General features: G+C 29.1%; 1 protein-coding gene across 1 annotated transcript; it reads left to right on the forward strand.

The window, feature by feature from the left end:
- Nucleotides 1-1,607: 1,607 nt before the first annotated feature.
- On the forward strand, nucleotides 1,608-6,684 carry LOC137819226 (uncharacterized). The gene is made up of 7 exons (XM_068623011.1): nucleotides 1,608-1,772; nucleotides 2,405-2,476; nucleotides 3,105-4,663; nucleotides 4,739-4,814; nucleotides 5,371-5,747; nucleotides 6,067-6,165; nucleotides 6,266-6,684. Exons 3-7 carry the CDS (start codon nucleotides 3,194-3,196, stop codon nucleotides 6,410-6,412), a joined length of 2,169 nt encoding a protein of 722 aa, XP_068479112.1. The 5' UTR covers nucleotides 1,608-1,772; nucleotides 2,405-2,476; nucleotides 3,105-3,193; the 3' UTR covers nucleotides 6,413-6,684.
- Nucleotides 6,685-21,043: the final 14,359 nt, after the last annotated feature.

Consider the following 21,043-nt stretch of genomic DNA (forward strand, 5'->3'; position numbering starts at 1 on the left):
TGTTGGATTTCAGTATGAAAGGGATAACTAGGCCATGCATTACATATTTTCCAAAGATGATTTTGACACACACACATCTAATCCTTGAATTTGTATGCTCATTTTGGAGTTCTTAAAAATGAAGAAGTAGCTAAAGAGATAAATTCTTCTTCATCGTGCACATTAGGTGTAAAACTAGGCGTTGTTAGGATGAAGTTAAACATATTCTAAAAAGACTTTTACTGGATGATATGGAACATAAAGGTCATAATAGTCCTTTTTAGGATGTTTATAAAAGGAACTTATGACTAATGTAAAACAATATCAAAATTAACTAGAAATTTTTTCCTCCACCTCCATATCTCTAATTGCACCTCCATATTAATTGTGAAAGGTAGATTTTAACATTTTTTTTTTAAAATAACCCTAAATGAAGCATAACCTCAACTGCAATCCCGTACCTTCATACCTCCCTTCCAGCCACATCACTTCCATTATTCTCCAACCACAACATTTGAGAGAATAGTCTCATCATTTAACATGTTTTAATTTATTCCATAAGATAAATCCACACTTACCTGAGGGCTCGAGTATCTTCTAGTTAGAAGTTTTCCTCAGGCATCATCACACAACTTCTATTAAGAAAATGATTATTCTTGCACTTGGAGTGGTTCCATGAAGTGGATTATTATTGTAACCTGAAACAAATTGTGAACCATCGGAATCAAAAGTTTCTTTTACAGGGGAAGATAATTTTTTGTTGAGTTTTGTACTCCACTTTTACATCTCGTTGGTGTTTTTTGAGGTTTTGTGGCTTATGAATTGTACAATAAGCAAATAAAACACAACCACCACCGATCAAAATACCACAAAGCTTACCTCAACCCCTAACGTTGACCACCAAGTACCACAAACAACCACCAACACTTGAAAATGAAGAAGACACTACATTTTCCACCATACTCGGAAGTATATTGTAGAAATTTAAAAAAAGTATGGAGATGTAGGGTGAAGGTATGGAGGTGGAGGGAGAATTTGCCAAATTGACTTTGATGCTAGTTTGTTGGGATCAAAATGTCAAAAAAAAGAGTCCAAAAACAAAATAATAATCACAATAACTAGAAAAAAAGAAAAAAAAAACACAAAATTAAATTTTGATTAATCAATTTTTGAAGATAAAATACAAAAAAAATCACTTAGGTTAACGTGAATAACGAGGGACTCACTTCCTTTAATCAAAGTGGTTAAGATTTGACTCTTGAAAATGTAAAAAAAATAAAAATAAAGCTGATATGAGATGTTCAAATATTCAAAATCCTAAGAAAATCTTGTGTTTGACAGGGATATTCCATAATAATGAATAAAAAAATTAAAAAGGAAATTCTTAATTTTGTGTTCGTAAATTCGTAATTACCCATTTAAAATTAATTGTCTACTTTATATGACATTTTATTGTTAATTGTATATTTCAAAACATAATTCTATAAATGTATCACGTGATACTAGAGTGGATAAACCTCTTTTTTTACCTTTCAACCTCAACTTTGTTTAAAATAAAAATAAAATCTAATTTTATACTTTCGGCATATTTTATTAAAATATTAAAAAATATATGGTACTCTCCCGCCAAAATCAATTGGCGCGCTTGCTCCTTCATTTCTGCTATATAGAAACGTCGCAGAACATGTTTTCAATGTTACACACTCTCTCTCTTTCTTGCGAGCTTGCCCTAATTCAAAACCGCGCCTTCTCTTCTTCCGCGCTCCAAAACGCAGCGTTTCATCCAACCTCAGGCGAGTGTTTGTTCATGAATTCCACTTCCGTTTGCAAAACCATGTTTTTCTCTTTCAGATCTGAAAATTCAGAATCTGCTTTTTTTTTCTTCTTATAATTTGTTTCGTTTTCTCACCAATTTGTCTGAAGCTATTCGTATGTGGCTTTTTATGCTCCGTAAATGTTTCGTTGTGTATTTCTCCTCATATGGCTGTTTTTAAGGTTAATTTTCTTGGTTCTAGAAGTTTCTGCTGTTTTTGTCTTCTGTTCAAGCTTCTAGTTTTTTTTATGGTGTGAATTTTATTATTGGAAGAGGATCTTGAAACTGTTGATGAATCCATTCGATTTTTAGGGTTAATTTAGCCCTTCGAAATCTATGACCTTTAGGGTTAATTTCTTAAGATTTGAGTGAATTCGATGGTGGTATGATTTTAGATTTTTTGTTTTTTCAGCTTTGGCTGTTCTGTGTGTTCTCGCTTCGATATGAGAATGGTTCCGTTTTATGCTGTTATATGACGTTTTTGCTTGCATTGTGGTTCTGATAGTGCATATTTAGCTCTAGGCGTCTGTCTTTGCTCACTGCTGGTTTAGTTTATGTAACGGTGATAGCATTTTCAATAATTATGTTTCTTGAATTCTGCAATTGATGTAGGTTACGCAACTACTTTGGATCTTTACCATACAGGAAGAAGAAAGTATCGAAATATCGAAACGTGTAATTCAGGTATTTAAATTTTATTGAATTATTTGAATTTAGTGCCCTATTTTTTTGTATAAATCAAAAACGCTTTTTTTTTATGGATTCTTTTTGTTTAGGTTAGCAATCATGGAGATTTTTAATTTTAAATGTTATATTTTCACAAATTGAATACAAATACATTAACTAAATACATATGGTCGAAACATTCAAAATCTAAAGAAATATTGACGGTATATGTTTGATATTTTATAAATACAACAATAAATGTCATTCTTCACTTTTTTAGCGCGTTAATCATTGAACTTGATAAACTATCTTTCCATCTTATTCACTATATCTATGGATGATTTTAGTCTCCTCATATTTTAATATTTCTGTAGATTCCACTATGTATTTCTCTTATATAGATAATTGATCGTCGATATAATCTTCTCGACAATAACACTTATGTAAGTTTAAGGCGAGGTTTTAAAATTTAAAGCAGATTGATTCACTTTTGATGTTTAAATGAGTTCTTTTGAAGGTAAAAGCGTTTCTCCTTCCAAATTGCATAACTAATTTTGAAAATAAAAAATTTAGTTGTGATTTTGCAAGTACTACTAATGAGTTGCCTTAAATCGTTGTTCTAAATGATTGCTTTTACTGTTTCCAGTGGTTTTTTATTCTCGATAGATTCAGGGAAAAATTGGAAGAATACTGTGCAGAGATTCTGATTTAATAGCAGAGCAATAGAGCATCCATATGGAGCTACGGGGTTGTGGTCATCTTCATTTTATTCAGGCTATTAAAGGTGGTTTACTTTCAAAAGTCCCTAATGTTGCTCGTGGACAACCAAAACTTAAATTTAAAAAAATCACAGACATATATGATAATGTCTTATTGTCTCATGGTGATGGAATGGCTGAAAGATCATGTTATGGTGAAATTGAGGAAACCAATCCTGATGCTTCAGTATGCACTGTTGATGAAGATGATGATGATCAGATAATGTATAACTTGGATGATGACGACTTCGACAATTTCACCCTAAGCCAAGTTAAAGAAAGTTGCAAAGCAAAGAAGAGAAAACGCGCACAAGATCTTGAGTCTTCTAGAAGAAACATAAAAATTGAAGATTCATTTCTGGAGGACTCCAGTGAGGAGCAAATGACAGCTGATGATGATTCTGATTTCATGGAGACTCTCAGTAGCTGGAAATCTAAACTGTCAAATAATATTACGGCCAAGAAGAAAAGATGCTTCGAAAAAACAATCTCTAATACCCAAGATGTTATGCTAGTTGTCAAATCTGAAGAGATCCTAGACAGTCAAGATTTCCTACCCTCTAGTGAAGATATCCAAAACGGTCAAAATTTCCCACCCTCTAGCAAAGAGGTCCTAGACTGTCGAGTGTCCTCACCCTCTATTGAAGAGACCCAAGAATGTCAAGATTTCTCACCCTCTTGTGAGGAGATCCAAGACAGTCACGAGTTCCCACCCTCCAGTGAAGAGATTGAAAACAATAAAGAGATCATATTATTTAGTGGAGATTCAGCTGCCCTTATTGAAGTGAAATCTGATGTTCCTGAAACTGACTGTTTTGGTGGTCCAGATGACTATTCTATTATAGAAGTACAAGAAGCAGAGACAATCTATGCATGGAATTTGGAGAGTGAATTGAAAAATGAACGGCAAAAGTGTGTTGATTTTCTTCCATTACGAATGGTGAGCCCCTTCAATATGGATCTTGTGATAAGTAATTCTCAACTAAGCAACGGCCAGTTTCCGGACATGCCTGCTATAGAATTCGAAAGTAAAGAGTGTGTCATCCATTCAGGTCTCCATTACATCGCCCCACAAGTAATCTCTCTAGTTGAAGATCATAACTCTGATATTCATTACAGTCAACCAGATGGTGACGCTGACACTGCAGTCACCCTACGTAATGTGGCTACTCATAAAGACCTTGATTGCCTGAGTGTAGAGTTTAAAGATGATAATACTCTCCTCGGTGACTGCAGCAATGATGAATTTACAACTTGTGCTGAGGATCAGGTAGAAGTAGAACCCAGCCCTACTATGGAACATGGACTTAATGTTGATGGATGTCTGATTCGTTGCTCAGATGATCAACCTGAATATGAGGAAAAACAATCATTTACTTCTCTAAACAATGAATGTGATGGTAGGTCAAAGCTGCATCATCCTGAAAGGCTTTTATCAACAAGAAAGGTACAAATATCATCAATAAAATTATATGACTTGATTTATATTATTGCTTCCTCTCATTAGTTGGTTTATCTTCAGGCAATCTCACCATCTTCTCAGGAAAAGCTCTGTAAAGCTGTGGAGTCCGTTGATTTGAATCATAAAATCAAATTGAGTATGTTATCTAATTACACCATCTCTTCCTCATTATGCTGTGATCTTGATCCATCAACAATTACATATTTAAATCCACCAACCTTTATTTTTTCAAACTATAAACTCAATAATCATGGAAAGAAATATGGATTTGAGGAATTAGAGGTTTTGTTGGAAAAGATAAAAATGTGGTTTTAAAGGTGTAGGCTATATTAAAAGTATCGTAATATGGGAAAGTTAAACCGTGATGTGGTTCCTGTGACAGTCAATATGTTTGAAACAAGCAATATTTCTAACTTTGATCCACTGTGATATTAAGATTTAAAATCTTAATGAAATAAAATAGGCTGTTATTTCATGAGTAAAAGTAATTTCATTTAGGACTCTGATGAACCCATTTCTCAATCTTCCCCTTATTGTCAAATGTAACTTGTTTCTATTAATACAGCTACGAATTTCTGTTTTGATATGTAATTCCTTGTTATCATTACATATATAATTATTTTGTTCCATGTTAGTACATTGACCTTTTACCTCATTTTACTTTTACTTATATTACATTACAATGATCGCAGAATGCAAGGGAAAAATATGCTTTTCTGAGCAGACTGATAAGATGAATGGTACAGCTGATGGGGGTGATGATATCACAGGCGCTGAATTTACTGATATCCCTAACAAAATTAGGTTTATTCCTAGGACTAAAAGAGTTTCCCATCCTAAAGGAATTTCCAAGATCCCTCATTCCTCTCACCAAGCCACCCGCCTAGCGTGCAGTTCTGTACAGAGCTGCCCAAAGAGTGCAATTGCATTTACAAAGCAACAAATGCATGATGCTGAATGCCTTGCCATGAGACTCACAAGGGAATTGAAGTCAATGAAGGACATTGTTGATGACATGTTGCGATCTGAATTCTGTCTGAATACGTCTTTGAGACATAAAGTAAATGAGGTATGGTTACTACAATCCTATTAATAGTGGGTATTAACTTTTACAGTAGAAATGGTGATAATTTGATTGAAGCCTGCTAGACTCAACTCAATCCTGAACTTTTTGATTGGGTTCGATGATGGGGGTTGTCAAACCCAACCCAATCTGATCCATGAACACCCCCACTGATAGCTATATAGCTCTTACGTTCCTGATTAAAAGGCAAAATGCAAAGTGTTGCTAAGTTCTAGTAATTTCAATATTTCTAGTGGAGTTATGCATTTAATTGATAAATTTGGTGACTAGTCAATAGTTAACCAGTATTGGTATTGATTTTCAGGCAAGAGTGGCTGTTAAGAAGGCCACAAGAGCTGAAGAAGCTGCAAAACGATGCCTGGCCTTCATGTCAAGGGATTGCAGCCGTTTCTGTAAAATAATGGTTTGTTCATCTCCTACATCACTTTTGATGCTATTAAATTTTAACAGTTTTTCTGTTTCCTCTTTCCTGTGTGGCTAATTACTGCTCTTGATAAATTCAGAAATTATCTGATGATGGTCCACCTCCTCCTCAAGAGGTAGTGCGTAAAGAGAGGAAAAAAATAGCCTTTGCGGATGAAGCAGGTGGAAGGCTGTGCCAGGTGAAGTTCTATGAGGATGACGGGGTACCTTTGTCGGAGTCTAATTGAAAGAGAATCTTGCTCTAATAGCATACCATTTTCTGTAAATTCTTAATTTTCGATGCCCTTTCACTATATTGGTTCCTTCTACTACAAATGCCTAATATTTGGTGTTGGTTCCTTCCTATGTCACAAGTTAATTCCATTCATATGGCATGTACCAAGCGGAGAGTTTAATCAAAATTTCAACCAGGGATTTATCTTGTATCTGCGGAATTTGGGTTTTAGATCCAACTTCAAAACTTCAAGTGTAAATTACGTAGTAAAATGACTTTGTAAAATGTCCTTCTCTTTATTTATTTTCATTAAAATTTAAATTAGTTAATAGTTTGTTAAAAATAATTTGCAATCTTCTATTACACTCACTCCAACACAAGGTGGAGGAATAAAATATGAAATTTGTAGTTTATATTGTTTCTCCAATATTGTTTTCACTCGAATTATGAGTTACACAAATTAAATAAAAATAATCAAGCAAATATTTACTTAAGTGAATTTATAAATTAATATAAACATTACATTTTAATTTATTAAAGACATAGGGGCTATTGTGCATGTTTCCGTTAGTTTTGTAAAATAGAATAAGAAATTGTTTAAAAACTCCTCCCTACAACAAAATAAATATCGAATCGCTAATAGAAATAAGTTTTCGTATGGTAAGAATGCGCAATAGAAACGTATTTGTGAGAGAACATTTTTTGTCAAAATAAATAATGCCAATCCCATGTATTAGTAGCTCTCAATTTTAAACTTTTATCTTAAGGTTCTAATGAATTAATTTCTTTTGGCATAACGTTTTAATTTGGAGTTGTATGGATTAATATATATTATTTTTAAATAAGTACATTTATTTTGATTTATTTAATTAAAATTTCATACGGCTTATAAATACTAAAAAAGGTTGAAAGTAAAAATTAATTTCTGTACACTTTGCATATTTCTGAAGATTTTCATGACATGGGAAGATTGGGTGACTAAACGAATTGAATAACAAAAATATTTGTTCTTATTTTAACTTCTAAAGGTTATTTTAAAAGTATTATGAATGTAATAACCGAAAGTAATGAGCAATTTTTACATGGTACATGTTTGTCTTCAAAGATAACTAGGAAAATTAATACATAATAAGAAAGTACTCTCTTCAAGCTTAACTAGTTAACCTTAAAAAACAATTAATTTAATATTCAAAATTATTATTTTTAAGAGTTTGATTTCTATATTTATAAGTGTAAGAAAATTAATATTGTCAATCAATTTCTTCATCATTAATATATTCTTTAAAAATAATTTTTGAAGAAATTACTAAGTTTATCATATATATTATGTCAATACATAGAATATTTGTTTGAAATTTAAATAAAAATTAAAAAAATTATTGAATTTCAACTTAATAATTTTTTTTTCAAACATGGCTTAAATTGATAAGCGCAAACACTTACACTTAGAGAAAGAATTTCAAACTTAAAAATATAGTAATATAACTTTCTTGTAATTTCATTTGTTGACAATGTTTAAAGATGAATTTTCCTTAATCAATTGGATATAAAGATTTAGAAAATTTTGTTTATTCAGATTTTAGTGGTGTGTAGAAGACTCACTCTTAAACCTATTTTTCAAGAGAAGAAGATGGCAATGAACATCATATTAATTAGACCAGTAGAGTTTAAATTAGAGTGTGATAATGATTTTTTTTTTTAAAGAATGACAAATAATTGGATTTTAAAATATATTGTATATCCTACCCATAAAGGATCTGAATTTGTATTAACTGTAAATATTACTGATGCTTTAAAGTACTGTTTAATTTTGTTTGAGGTGGTAAAATCCACCATACTCTTAGTAGAGTATATGTCAAATGGTAAAATCCATCATAGTCTTAATGTGTCTTTGTGATGGAAAATTCCATGATGCTAGATTACATGGTGTTTGATTAATAAGATTTAATTTATTTTGAATATATAATTAAGTCATATTTTCTTTTGATGTATAATATGTAAGTAATTTTCTTAATTAAGTTTCATTTATTTTTTATAAAAGTTGGTGTAAATATTAATAAATTTTAATTTACAAGTTTCATTTCTTGTATAGAATTATAAATTATTATGAACTCAGCTTTATGTTGAAAAACGTTATTTATCTATGGTTTTTTTGGAAGTAATCATATGATGGAAACTAAACATCAAAGAAGTTTTGAAAAATAAAATTCTTCTTGTTGATTTGAATTACACTAAAGTAACATGTGATCAATATTAATTAAAGTTTATTTTATTTTAATAACACTATAAATCTTTTCTAATCAATTACTAAATATTATTTATTTCAAATAATTAAATTTATAATTTTTTATGAAAATTTAGAGATATAAGAGGTATGGAACTAACTTGTTTACTTTGTTATCATTTTTATTCTTTTATAAAATGTCGTTTAATTAATATTAAGAATAGTAAGGAGACAGGTACAAGAGTGAGAATGAATATACTTATTACCTTATGGGAATGAAAATGAGAAAAAACTTATACCTATTGAGTATAGAAACGAGGATGTGGATCAATTTTTACTTCAAGAATAAGGATAATGAAACTCACCTCTCTTGATCCGTTGTTGTCAAATATAAAGAAAAAAAAATTTATAATTACATTAATACACATCAAAGTACCAAATAATAACATCAAAGTACCAAATAATAACTAGATAAAGGTAAAATAATTATACAAAAGAGTAAAAACAATCAAATGAGTTGATTTGATGAAATTAAGGATTGCATTTCCTGAAATGCAATGCAATGTTTGAACAGAATCACACAAAAGAAAATAAATGTGTAATCAAGTTTATAATGAGAAGAAAAATACCTTAGAAATATAAGTAAACATGGTAGATATCAAACGAGTTGAGCCATTGAAAGAGAATCAACAACTTTTTAGTGAAACAAATGTTCTTCGAATGAAACAAAACTAAGGGTCAAAGAGAATAGAGAAGATGAAGTTTTTATTTTACCTAATAAATTGAGATGTGAAAAAATAAACAATAAAATTAGTAAAAAGGAGTAGAAGTAATCAAATATGTGTCTTAGATACTATTTGATTCAATGGAATTGAAGTTTGTGTTTCCTAAAATACAATACATTATTTGAACAAAATCACACATGGAAACAATATGTAATCAAGATTGTGATAAAAGGAAAAATACTTTAAAATCTGAGTGAACTTTATGAGTTTTGAACAAGTTGAGAGTTGAGAGAAAATAAAAAGAATCGTGTAGCAAAAGAAAAAAAAGGAAAGGTTACAAAACTAAGCACCAAAGAAAACATAGAATATAAGTATTTAGTGTTACCTAATAAACTGTATGTGTTTCAGTACTTTAAAATGAGTAGGATTTAAGATTTAAGGTCTAGGGTTTAGGGTCAGTCTCCATACCCAATTTAAAAAACTAACTATTCTTCATACCTATATCCATATTCGGTGAATGTAGAGATTTTCTATTAAAATTAGGATGAGTTATGACAATATAAAAAATAAAGTTGTATGATTTTACTTAGGAGAAATAAGAATGTATGATGATTGATGGTGCGAATAACTTTTGTTATGCTAGAGAATATGTTTTTCTTGTGTTTGTTAGAAAAATAAGATAGAGATCATAATTATTTATGAAACTAATAAAGTTTCAAGGAATCATGGCAAGAAGATAACAATGCAAATGTTGACAAAAAAATACCCAAGAGAGTGGCACGAGTGAAACATGGTAGTGGTGTGAAAGAGAGCCCAATTGAGAGGTGCAATGAGATGAAAACGATTCAAGGAAGGAAAACAATGCAAAGTGAAGTACTTATGAATAAATTCCCCTTAAATACCATTTATTTAGACATACAAAAAGTAGAATAGAGAATGATTTTGTATTTGATTTAAAAAAAGTTAATTCTAGAATGTTACAATTACATTATAATCCCTGATTACAAAATTAAGAAATAAAATTATAACTGTTTTATTAAAAATTATTTAAATTTTATTAAAAGATATTTAATTTCTATTTCAATCTTGACTATACATATTTTAATCACCTATTACATGTGCTTTTGTTTTAAATTGTACACCTTTTTTATTTTATAAAATACTCACATTATAGTATGATAAATAATTACAAACAAATCCTTTGTTGGAATACAACTATAAACTCTAATAAAGTTGTGAGTTCAAATGCCTATGAAAAAAAGAATAATTAATAAAAAATATGACAAGTTAAAGTTAAAAAAATAGTTATTGATGTAAATGGTGACATAACAAATAATAAATAATTATATCGTTTAAGTATGACATTAAAATTAAATTTTCGAATTCATTAGTATAAACATTTTCTATTAAAATTTCTCAACCTTTTAAGGCAAAGAGCATTGCGATGTTTCACTCCTTTAAATAAAACTTATGATAATAAATTGTTAGATAGTTTTTTCTTTCTTGTGATAATTTTTTAAACTTGTTCCAGTATTTTCAACGTTTTCAATTTGAAAAACTCAAGATAATTTTTTATCAAATTAATGATAACAATATTACAATAATATGATATGACATAAAAAAAATAGCACATATCAATTTAGTAATATTGTTCCAAAAGATTATATTAACCTATTTTTTTAAATTAAATTAAATTAAAAATATAAAAAATAATAGGACAAACAAAAAAACTATTAAAAATCAAATCTCTATATCTTGAAGAGCATGGAAGCATAAAAAAAACCCTTTAAATAAATCATAATATGTAGCCTAATATTTCCTTTTTGAACACAAACCTAATTGTAGACCAATATATTGTTGTAGAGTTGAAAGGGTCAGATTCTTTCATGTGAAAGATTAGACCCTACCCAATAAGAGTGAAGAAGAAGCTTCACTCATACCAGTATATGTAATAAATTGAGCAACACGTGTCAAGATTACAAGTGTCATCATAAATAATATGTAATTTTGTAAGCAAACATTTGTATGTGTCAAATAATAATTTCAGCCTATTTTAAATTAATGTTTGTGTTTATGATAGATATAAAAATATTTTATGGGATACGAACTTTATTTTTTAAATAATATAAAATTGAGTTAAGTTTAAAATTCATTTTTAAACATTTTTAGTTGTATTTGGTGTATTGGTAAGTTTTTTTTTTTTTTTTTTACTACATACCAGTGGAACTTGTTCTCGAATGGGTGTTGAGGCCTAGAGAATGATTGCTTGCTCATACACTCGTTCGGTCGTTGCCACACTTAGCTTCCTACTTCACCTTCCTCCTCTCGGTTGTCTGGTAGCACAGGCTGGGATGGTACCTGCAGAAGGCACTCCGAAGGTCAGTCAGGGTGTCAGCACTCGGTTGTCAGAGTACTATAAATAATGACGTACCTGATTCACTACAAGAAAATCATGAAATAGAAACCAATTTTTAGAGACCAAAATAATTAGTTGCAATAGTAAATAAATTAAAGACCATTTTAGAAACTAAAAAAAAATGGTTTCTAAATTAGTTTCTATTATTGTTAAATAGTTTCTAAATTGGTATCTAATTAGCAACTAAGGTTTTAACTACCAATTATTTAGTTTCTAAAACCTTGGTTGCTAATTAGATACCAATTTAGAAACTATTTAACAATAATAGAAACTAATTTAGAAACCAAAATTTTGTTTAGTTTCTAAAATGGTATCTAATTTAGTTACTCTTGCAACTAATTATTTGATATCTAAAAATTAGTTTCTATTTCATGATTTTCTTGTAGTGATTCTTGGAATCTGCGCTATTTATATTACCTTAATGAGCCTTCGTTGGTGGGCTGGATTAGGAGGTTGGTTATTGTTTAGGGTTGCGCTAAACAACTCTTAATTATGGATTAACTCCGCTAACTTGGTCAATCCATGGCTCGTCATCATGGGTCAGTCGGCCACGTGTCGTCGCATGACCTTTTATCTTGGTCGAGTGATCAAATGATTCGAGATTCTAACCAACTCACCTAGTTGTCCGGTCGTGCTAGTACAGAACCTAATATTAGAGTCTAAATGACGAAATTTTATTTATAAATTATTTTTTTAGTTTTTTTATATATATATAATAACTAAAAAATTATTAAATAAAAATTAATTTTATGGTTAAAAAAATTTAGTTATCGTATTAACTAGTTTAGATACTATTTTAGAAATTAAAAATATTATTGGTATTTAAGGTAATTTTTATTATTAATAAATATATAATTATTTTTTTCCTTAAAATTAATATGTATTTAATAAATTTTTAGTGATAGATAATAAAATTTTAATATATAATTTAAAATTCATGTACATGTCTTTTATCGTGTGGTTTGGATCGATGAAAATGAAGTAAAGAGAGAAAGAAAAAGAATAAAGAAGAATGAAATAGAAAAAAATGTAAAAGATGGATAAATTAAAAAAAGCTATTTTTTATGAGATGATAATAAGAAAAAAGAGAGTAGAAATCACATTTTATTTATTTGGATGAATGATAACACGAGTTCAAATAAATTAATAGTTATTATTTTTTTATGTAAATTAAAAAGTAACTAAAAAATACATTACTACATTATTTTTCTTAACATTTCATTATTAATTGCATTTTTTAGTTTAAAAATTAAAACATTAAATTATAAATAAGCTTCCTTCCCATTTTACTGACAAAAAATTTTCACACTAAAAAAACTTCATTCTTTTCACGTGGACACTGAAATAAAGAACTTTATACAGTTTTGGGATGCAAGAATGTGTATATAAATATTGAATTATATTTTATAAAATTATTTCTGGAGAAAATAATATACTTAGATATAGCTAGGTTGAATATCTATTTCTTTAAATGATTATCGAAGACAGTTTATTAAATGAATAATGAATGAGTTAAAATTTTCAAATATAATTGAATGAATCATAAAGAGATGAATGGGAATATGGGAAGAATAAATTAGAATGAAAATAGAGAAATTAAAATTGTTTTATTTATGGTAGAATGTTTGTGAGAAAAGACTAATACCTAACTTATAGATGAAAGAGAGTAATCTCAACAACAATAACTATTTTCATGTGCATTGCACCAACCATAGGTGCCTTTTGCAATGATTCCATCTTGCTAACAAACATATATTTTTTTTATTTTTTATTTTTTTATAAGAAAATATATATTTTATGTTAATTTTGTTAAGGAGAAATTGAAATGAGAAAGAGGTGATACAACAATTAAATGAGATGCATGAAAATAAGGTTAAAAAAAGATATCAAGTTGCTCAATCATAATCTATAGACATTTGACAAAGTTGTTGTTAATTGATAAAAAGAAAATAAATTATAATTGCAATAGTAATGTTTTTATGGTATGCTAGCAATATTCTACAAAATATTTAGAGCATTTCCACTTTCTTTGTTATAAGTAAAATAAATTATTTATATTTATGTTTCTATTATATTTTATTTTAATAATACTTTTTTAAGTATTTATTTTCTTATGATTTTTCCTGTAAGTGACTGTTACATTTTTTGTTCAAACCCAAATATGGTTATATGGTTTGGCCAAGTAAAGAACTGCAAATAGAAATTAATAGGTGCAAATAGGAAGTAAAGAAAATTTGTATGGTATAAAAAGATAAAGAAAACATGATCATGTTTTCTATCATCTCATTCTCGATCAAAATAAAGAAAAAACAAAGTAAGCTTAATATGAAGCATGGAGAGTATGACAACATGAGATTGATGTTGACTCTCGATAGGATCAACTTTTTGTAAGTTTTGATTAAGTGTTAAAAAGAACTAAGTACAAACATAGTAATGTTTTATCAGAAAGATGATGACTTACTTCAACAATAGATCATGTAAAATGTAAACCTTACATCTTACCGACAATACAATATTGTGCAATATTTTTTTGTGTGTCTAATAAGCACAATGGATGCTTAGACAATGCACACTAACTTATGTCATATTGCAAGAAATGTTCATTGCTTTTATGTGACCAAACAAATCCATTAAATTTCAAGTACAAGTCAACATTAAGATCTCTTGAAGCACAAGATAAAGTTGCTTTCTTCAACAATTTCTTGACATAAAGAACAAGTCAACTCTAACTTAGTACACTTTTACCATAAATTGGTACAAAATGTTATGTTACCTAGTGAAATGAGTACTCTCAACGATCGAGGATGTTGTGTGTAGAATAAGAGCGTTTAAAGTTGCATGGAGTGCATTTAATGCAACATTCATATTCAAGCTCCTCAGATGCATAAAGAAAAGTTGAAGTTGTTTAATAAGAGACTCTCAACAACTATCTTCTTTCAATACCTATATAAAGCCTTTCAACGAGAAAAAAAGGTAGTGAGAAAGGTCACAATGTGCCATAATGTTGCTCAACTTTTAACCCCTTCTCAAATCTTTGAAAAGGAAGAAAAATATACCATTACGCATGGAACATAAATTATGCTAAATCTCTAGTGCCAAAAAAGTTTCAAGAAGAACATTGTGAGTGTTCATAGAGCAACCTAGGAGAAAGCAATTAAGCCATGTATTCATTGAAAGATGTAATCCCTTCCTAGAGAGCTAAATCAATATAAACTAGGAGAAAACACCCAAACCTTATCCATCGTAAGACAAAAATACTCCCCAGTATCAAAACTCAATGATTTTTTTATTATACAAATACATATCCTTTCTACCTTAGCCAGGAGTGGCTAGGAGCCTAAAGAATAATTGTGGAGCCAAGAGTTACATAGGAAAAAATACTCAAAAGAGTAGTCAGACGTATCTAAAAGCCCAAAGAATACTCATTGAGCTAGGAATGGGTTAGTAAGGAGTGGTTACGAGTCAAAAGAGTACTCGTTAAGTTAGGAGTGACTTATGACAAGAATACTCAAAGGATTAGCTAGGAATGATTGTGAGCCCAAAAAATACTCGAAATGAACTTTGTAGCATTAGCCTGCCTAATGGAAATCAGTCTATTGACTAAAAAACTGGATGTAGTTTGTTGTGACAATAATATAAAATGTTGTGTATGTTTCTCTCTTTCATACCTTTTTACATTACATCTTATTATTATCTACACTAACATAGGAAGAGGAGTTATTGTGAGGACACATATTTGAAAATCATCTTAGTTCAGTAAATTAGATAAATTGTAAAGTTGCGTATATGGTACTCTATTAGATGTAAAAGTATTTGTTTGATCAACTAGTAGATAAAAACATCATCTGAATGATCATTATCAGAGATATGTATGAAATGGTTTTCAAATTAATTAAAACATAATTCAACCATTTTTTCTTGTATTTTTCCTATTTTTCATTATGTGTTTTTCTCTAAAATTCTCTTTAACTTTTTTTCCATGTGGTTGGCATAATCTTGACCTTAAACATCTAGAGAGGTGCTCCTATCTTCTGTGGCATAAATTCCTTATATTTATACCCCATAGGGAATTTAAACATAGGAGGATCTCATATATCTTAGAGTTATTTAGAGATGGAGATTTGAATACTCTGAGTGATATTTTTTACGAACATGTTTTAAATTTATTTTCTAAAAAACTTATGAAATATGAAATATATTTAATCCTTTATCATACTGAGATCTATGTTTCAAATTCAAGGTAAAGATAGCTTTCAACAATTCTCATAATGCATTTCATAAGACATAATGTTATAATGAAAGATCTTTTTATATGAAAGAACAATGATGATTCCATAAATGTTTCACAAGAAAGGTTCAAAAAGACAACATGGCGCCATATGAGGCACTATATCAAAGGAAGTGAAAAACACCTATATGTTGGTATCAAGATGGTGAACATGTGTTAGTAGGTCCAGAATTGTTATAAACAATGTTGGATGGGTCATTTTTATAAATCCTTTTATCCTCTTACCACTATTCTCTATAAGGAAAATAGATTGAAACTTAGTCTTTTTTTAGATCCGGAAGAAGCAGTAGGAAGCTGACAAAAAGAAGAAGACCTCTATCCAATCAAATTTATGAATGGGTAAGTCTAAGTTTATTATTCCTAAAAGATGTATATAAGAAGGATTTCTGGATTCTAAGGATTTTCCTAACTAGATTTTATATATGGGGTAATTTTGTCCAAAATTCTAATATAAAAGGGAGCTAAGGTTTGGGTCACAACATTCCTATTTAAGAAAAGGAACCAACAAAATTTAGGCTAAGGGAGTTGTCATTCAAAAGATAAAAACTAGGACGTATTATAGACCTTTATTGTGATGATTATATACTATTATGTTTGTGATGGAAATCATCCAGCCTCAAAATCATTGGCTAAGAAGATAGAAGAAGATGGAGCTTTATCAAAGAGGAGCACTCATAATTGAAGAATCATTTTCTTCTTCTTATCCTTCTAAAAATTGTACAAAGTAATGTAGGTTTCTTTAGGCTTGTTTTTTGGCTAATTTTCATGGGCCATGTATTTGGGCTAATTCCCACGGTCACATAATTGATTTATGCTCAAAAGGTTGTGTTTCATACCATCCACCAATACACAAAGGAGGTTTCAGACTTATCGGACCATCACCAATCACCTAGTCGTGTTGGTTTCCTCCAAAGATTAATTTTACTCCCTTCTTCAGTTTTAGGCTTTGGAATATATACATTTCTCTTGTCATGTTGATGACTATTTTACAGCAAGTGTACCGTGTCAGAAGTAATAAATTTGTCCCTAAGGATTAATATCGAACCCAAAAGGAACAACTAAATTCTTAAGTATAATATTCACTAAATAGAAAACAATATCTAAAAGTTTGTTAAAAATTTGTTGTATGAGATTGAGAGAATGCAATTAAAGAAAAGTAAAGAGTTGTTTGATTCAATTGGGAAAATTGAGATTTGTGTTCATCATTCTCACTCTTTTGTATTTTAAAAAACATATAATATTCTATTTTTTATTGATATTGATGTCCATATAAAATTCATTTATATGGACTCCTCGCATATAAAATTATTAAGATAGTCTCCTAGATATTAATTTCTCGCATATTTATCAAAAAAAACTCCTTATCGTTACGAAAAGATATTGATAACAATTAACATTTCAAATCTAGTCCTAGCATTCAAATATGTTAAGCACTATCATTTAGATTAGATGCTTAGAAATACTTTTTAATTAGATCTAAGGATCAAAATCATGAATAATTCAAGCTTTGAGAATAAAATGATAATATCAATCATCAATCAAGAACTGAAATATTATAGATAAATATCATCTCAATATATAAGAGTTTGAACAGATTACTCTAAATTCCAAAGAGATGAATTTGCCACTCATGGTGGCTATTAAAAGCGTGGATAGCAAAAAAAGAAGATCCATGATGTTTCTCCTTGACAATTGCCTCCTTTAAGGTTTTTTTATCTCTCTTTATCCTCCCAATGATGTCTAGGGTTATGTCTCACGCCTCATATTTAACTTAATTGAGCTTGGGCTAAGTGACTTCTCGCATAGGCGAGTTTGATGAGAAAAAGCCCAACTTCATTGGAGTGAACTGCAAGCCTTGGGCGAGTTCCTCTGGAATGATATGGCTTGGGCAAGTTTGGGCGAGTTGTGAGCGAGTTTCCAATGTTCCAACTTTTCCTTTTTATCTTGTCTATTCTCCTTTAGTCTTTTCATCTCCATTTCCCCCTAAAATTCTGAAATTAACACAAATTTGGGGATAAATCATTCTTATTCATACTATAATCACAAAATATATAAAAAAAATTAAATTAATAAATTAGGGGTTAAATTATAGCTATTTTGTCAATAAATATTCATAAGTGCATGTCTTTTAATATGAAATATTAGTAAACATGACACTTATCAATAGATCTCTTTGAATCTCATCTAAGTGTGTTCTTAGCTTCTAAGGTTTGATTAAATGTCTTATTTTCTTCACAAAATTTGTCATTAGTCTGTGAAAGTTCTAGGTTTCTTTTAGTTAGGTTGTCTAGTTCATAACTATTAGTTTTACTTTTCTTATTTAGATTTTGAATTTTGATTTGACGATTCATTATAAGAGACTAATTGTAAATATGCTTATATAATTGAGTAGAGGTCAAAAAGGCCTACTTCTTCTTCAGATTCTTCACAGTTTGAGATCTAATCTACGTCTTTCATAAGATTAATGTGTGTGTTTTTCTAAAATTTTGACTCTGAAAGATCTAGATCTTCCCATATTGACATTATGCCTTTCTTTTTTATGAACTTTTTGTTATCCTTCTCTTCTCCTTGTTTTGCACTCGGATGTTATGTGTCCAAGTTTGTTGCAGCCATAGCATATTGGCTTCCCTTTGCCATATTTACTATATCATTTATCCTTTACGAAATTTCTTTTTCTTTTCCACTTCTTTTTGAATTTATGAGAGATGAAGGCAAGATCTTCATCATCAGACTATGAATCGTCTAATACAACTTCATTTGCTTAATCCTCCCTGAGACTAAAACCTCTCAACTAGTGAGAAACATTCTCAAACCAATAGGAACAATGAAAGCGCACAGGGTTAGATTTTGAATTTTGATTTGACGATGCATTATGAGAGACTAATTGTAAATATGCTTATATAATGGAGTGGAGGTCAAAAAGGCCTACTTCTTCTTCAGATTCTTCATAATTTGAGATATAATCTACGTCTTCCATAAGATTAATGTGTTTTTTCCTAAAATTTTGAGTCTGAAAGATCTAGATCTTCCCATGTTGACATTAAGTCTTTCTTTTTTATGAACTTTTTGTTATCCTTCTCTTCTCCATGGTTTGCACTCAGATGTTATGTGTTCAAGTTTGTTCATTTATCCTTTACGAAATTTCTTTTTCTTTTCCACTTCTTTTTGAATTTCTGAGAGATGAAGGCAAGATCTTCATCATCAGACTATGAATCGTCTTATACAACTTCATTTGCTTAATCCCCCCTTGAGACTAAAACCTCTCAACTAGTGAGAAACATTCTCAAACCAATAGGAACAATGAAAGCGCACAGGGTTATCTTCACACAATGAAAGATTTACAATATATGGCTCACCCCAAAGTATAAATGCTCTAAAGAGCATATCTAAAAGGTATAAACATAGTGAAAGACTATTCACGTCAAAGTATTGATCATGTTGTATGTACGTTGGTATTGTGTTTATATATATCTTTAAGATCTTTATATAGCTTTTAAATTGTGATCGTTGAAGCTTCACTTTCTTCTCTTATTCACATAGTTGTTATATACCTAATATGAAAATTCTTCAAACTGATTAATTCTTATATTAAAAGCTTATATTAATTAATAATATCATTAAATTATAATGTATTACTAATTAATAGACCCATTTTTTAAATTTGAATTAAGTTTAATAAAAATTTCCATTATCATTAACGAGACATGGTGATATCAACAAAAAGGAAAATAGTTAAAGTATGGCAGGTACATTATTCTTAAATACTAATAGTAGTTATAATAATTATAAGAAGAAGAAGAAGGAAAAAAAATGAAGGTTTGGATGATAAAGTTAACCGGAGGAAGAGGTGGGGTTTTGTACGGATGATGTTGTAAGTTGTAGCAGTAAAAGCAGTGTACGTAAACTCACCGGTCTTTATAGTTTGTAAGGTTGCGTTTGACCAAAACATGAAGAAGAAGAAAAAAAGCTTCACACAGATTCACATATTCATCTCCAACCACTCAACAATCACAATCTCTGTTTTATTCGCAAACGACGCCACCCTTTCTTTCTCTCTACTCCATATACTCTCATCACTTTACTCTCCCACAAAATCATTTTTTTATTTATTTTATTTTTAAAATTTCACATCATTAAATTAAAATTTTATAATATATATATATATAAATATAAATATTATTTTATAAATTGATTTTGTAAGATTAAATTATACTTAAACTTTATAATATTGAAGTTATATAAAATGTATTTTAATGAAAGTTTGTTAAATTATCAGGTCATTATATAAAATTTATTCTGATATAAAATTTATTCTGATTTTATAGTGAAAATTTATTAGCAGATCATCATATAAAATTTATTCTAGTAAAACTTTTAAGGTTATAAAATATATAAAATTTATTCTAGTAAAAATTTGTTAGACCAATTAGATTATCATATATAAATATATACACTACAAGAAAATCATGAAATAGAAATCAATTTGTAAAAACTAAAATAATTAGTTATAATAGTAACTAAATTAGATACCATTTTAGAAATTAAGAATAAATTTAGTTTTTAAATTAGTTTCTATTATTGTTAAATAGTTTCTAAATTGGTATCTAATTAGCAACTAAGGTTTTTCTACCAAATTTAAAAATTAAATAATTGGTAATTAAAACCTTAGTTACTAATTAGATATCAATTTAAAAACTATTTAACAATAATATAAAATAATAGAAATTAAATTAAAAATTAATTTTTTTTAATTTCTAAAATGATCTCTATTTTAGTTTTTATTGTAACTAATTATTTTGGTGTTTAAAAATTGATTTTTATTTTTGATAATTTTAAACATAGATGCATGAGTTTTGAGGTCTCTACATAAAACTTATTTAAATTTATTATAATGTGAATATTCGTTGAATTGACTAGATATCATCTATATTTTACACCCAAATAAGTAAAATTGACATAAAATATGTGTTAAAGATTCTAGACATTTTATA

Source organism: Phaseolus vulgaris, chromosome 10, assembly GCF_000499845.2.
Source record: "Phaseolus vulgaris cultivar G19833 chromosome 10, P. vulgaris v2.0, whole genome shotgun sequence".
Lineage (NCBI taxonomy): Eukaryota > Viridiplantae > Streptophyta > Magnoliopsida > Fabales > Fabaceae > Phaseolus > Phaseolus vulgaris.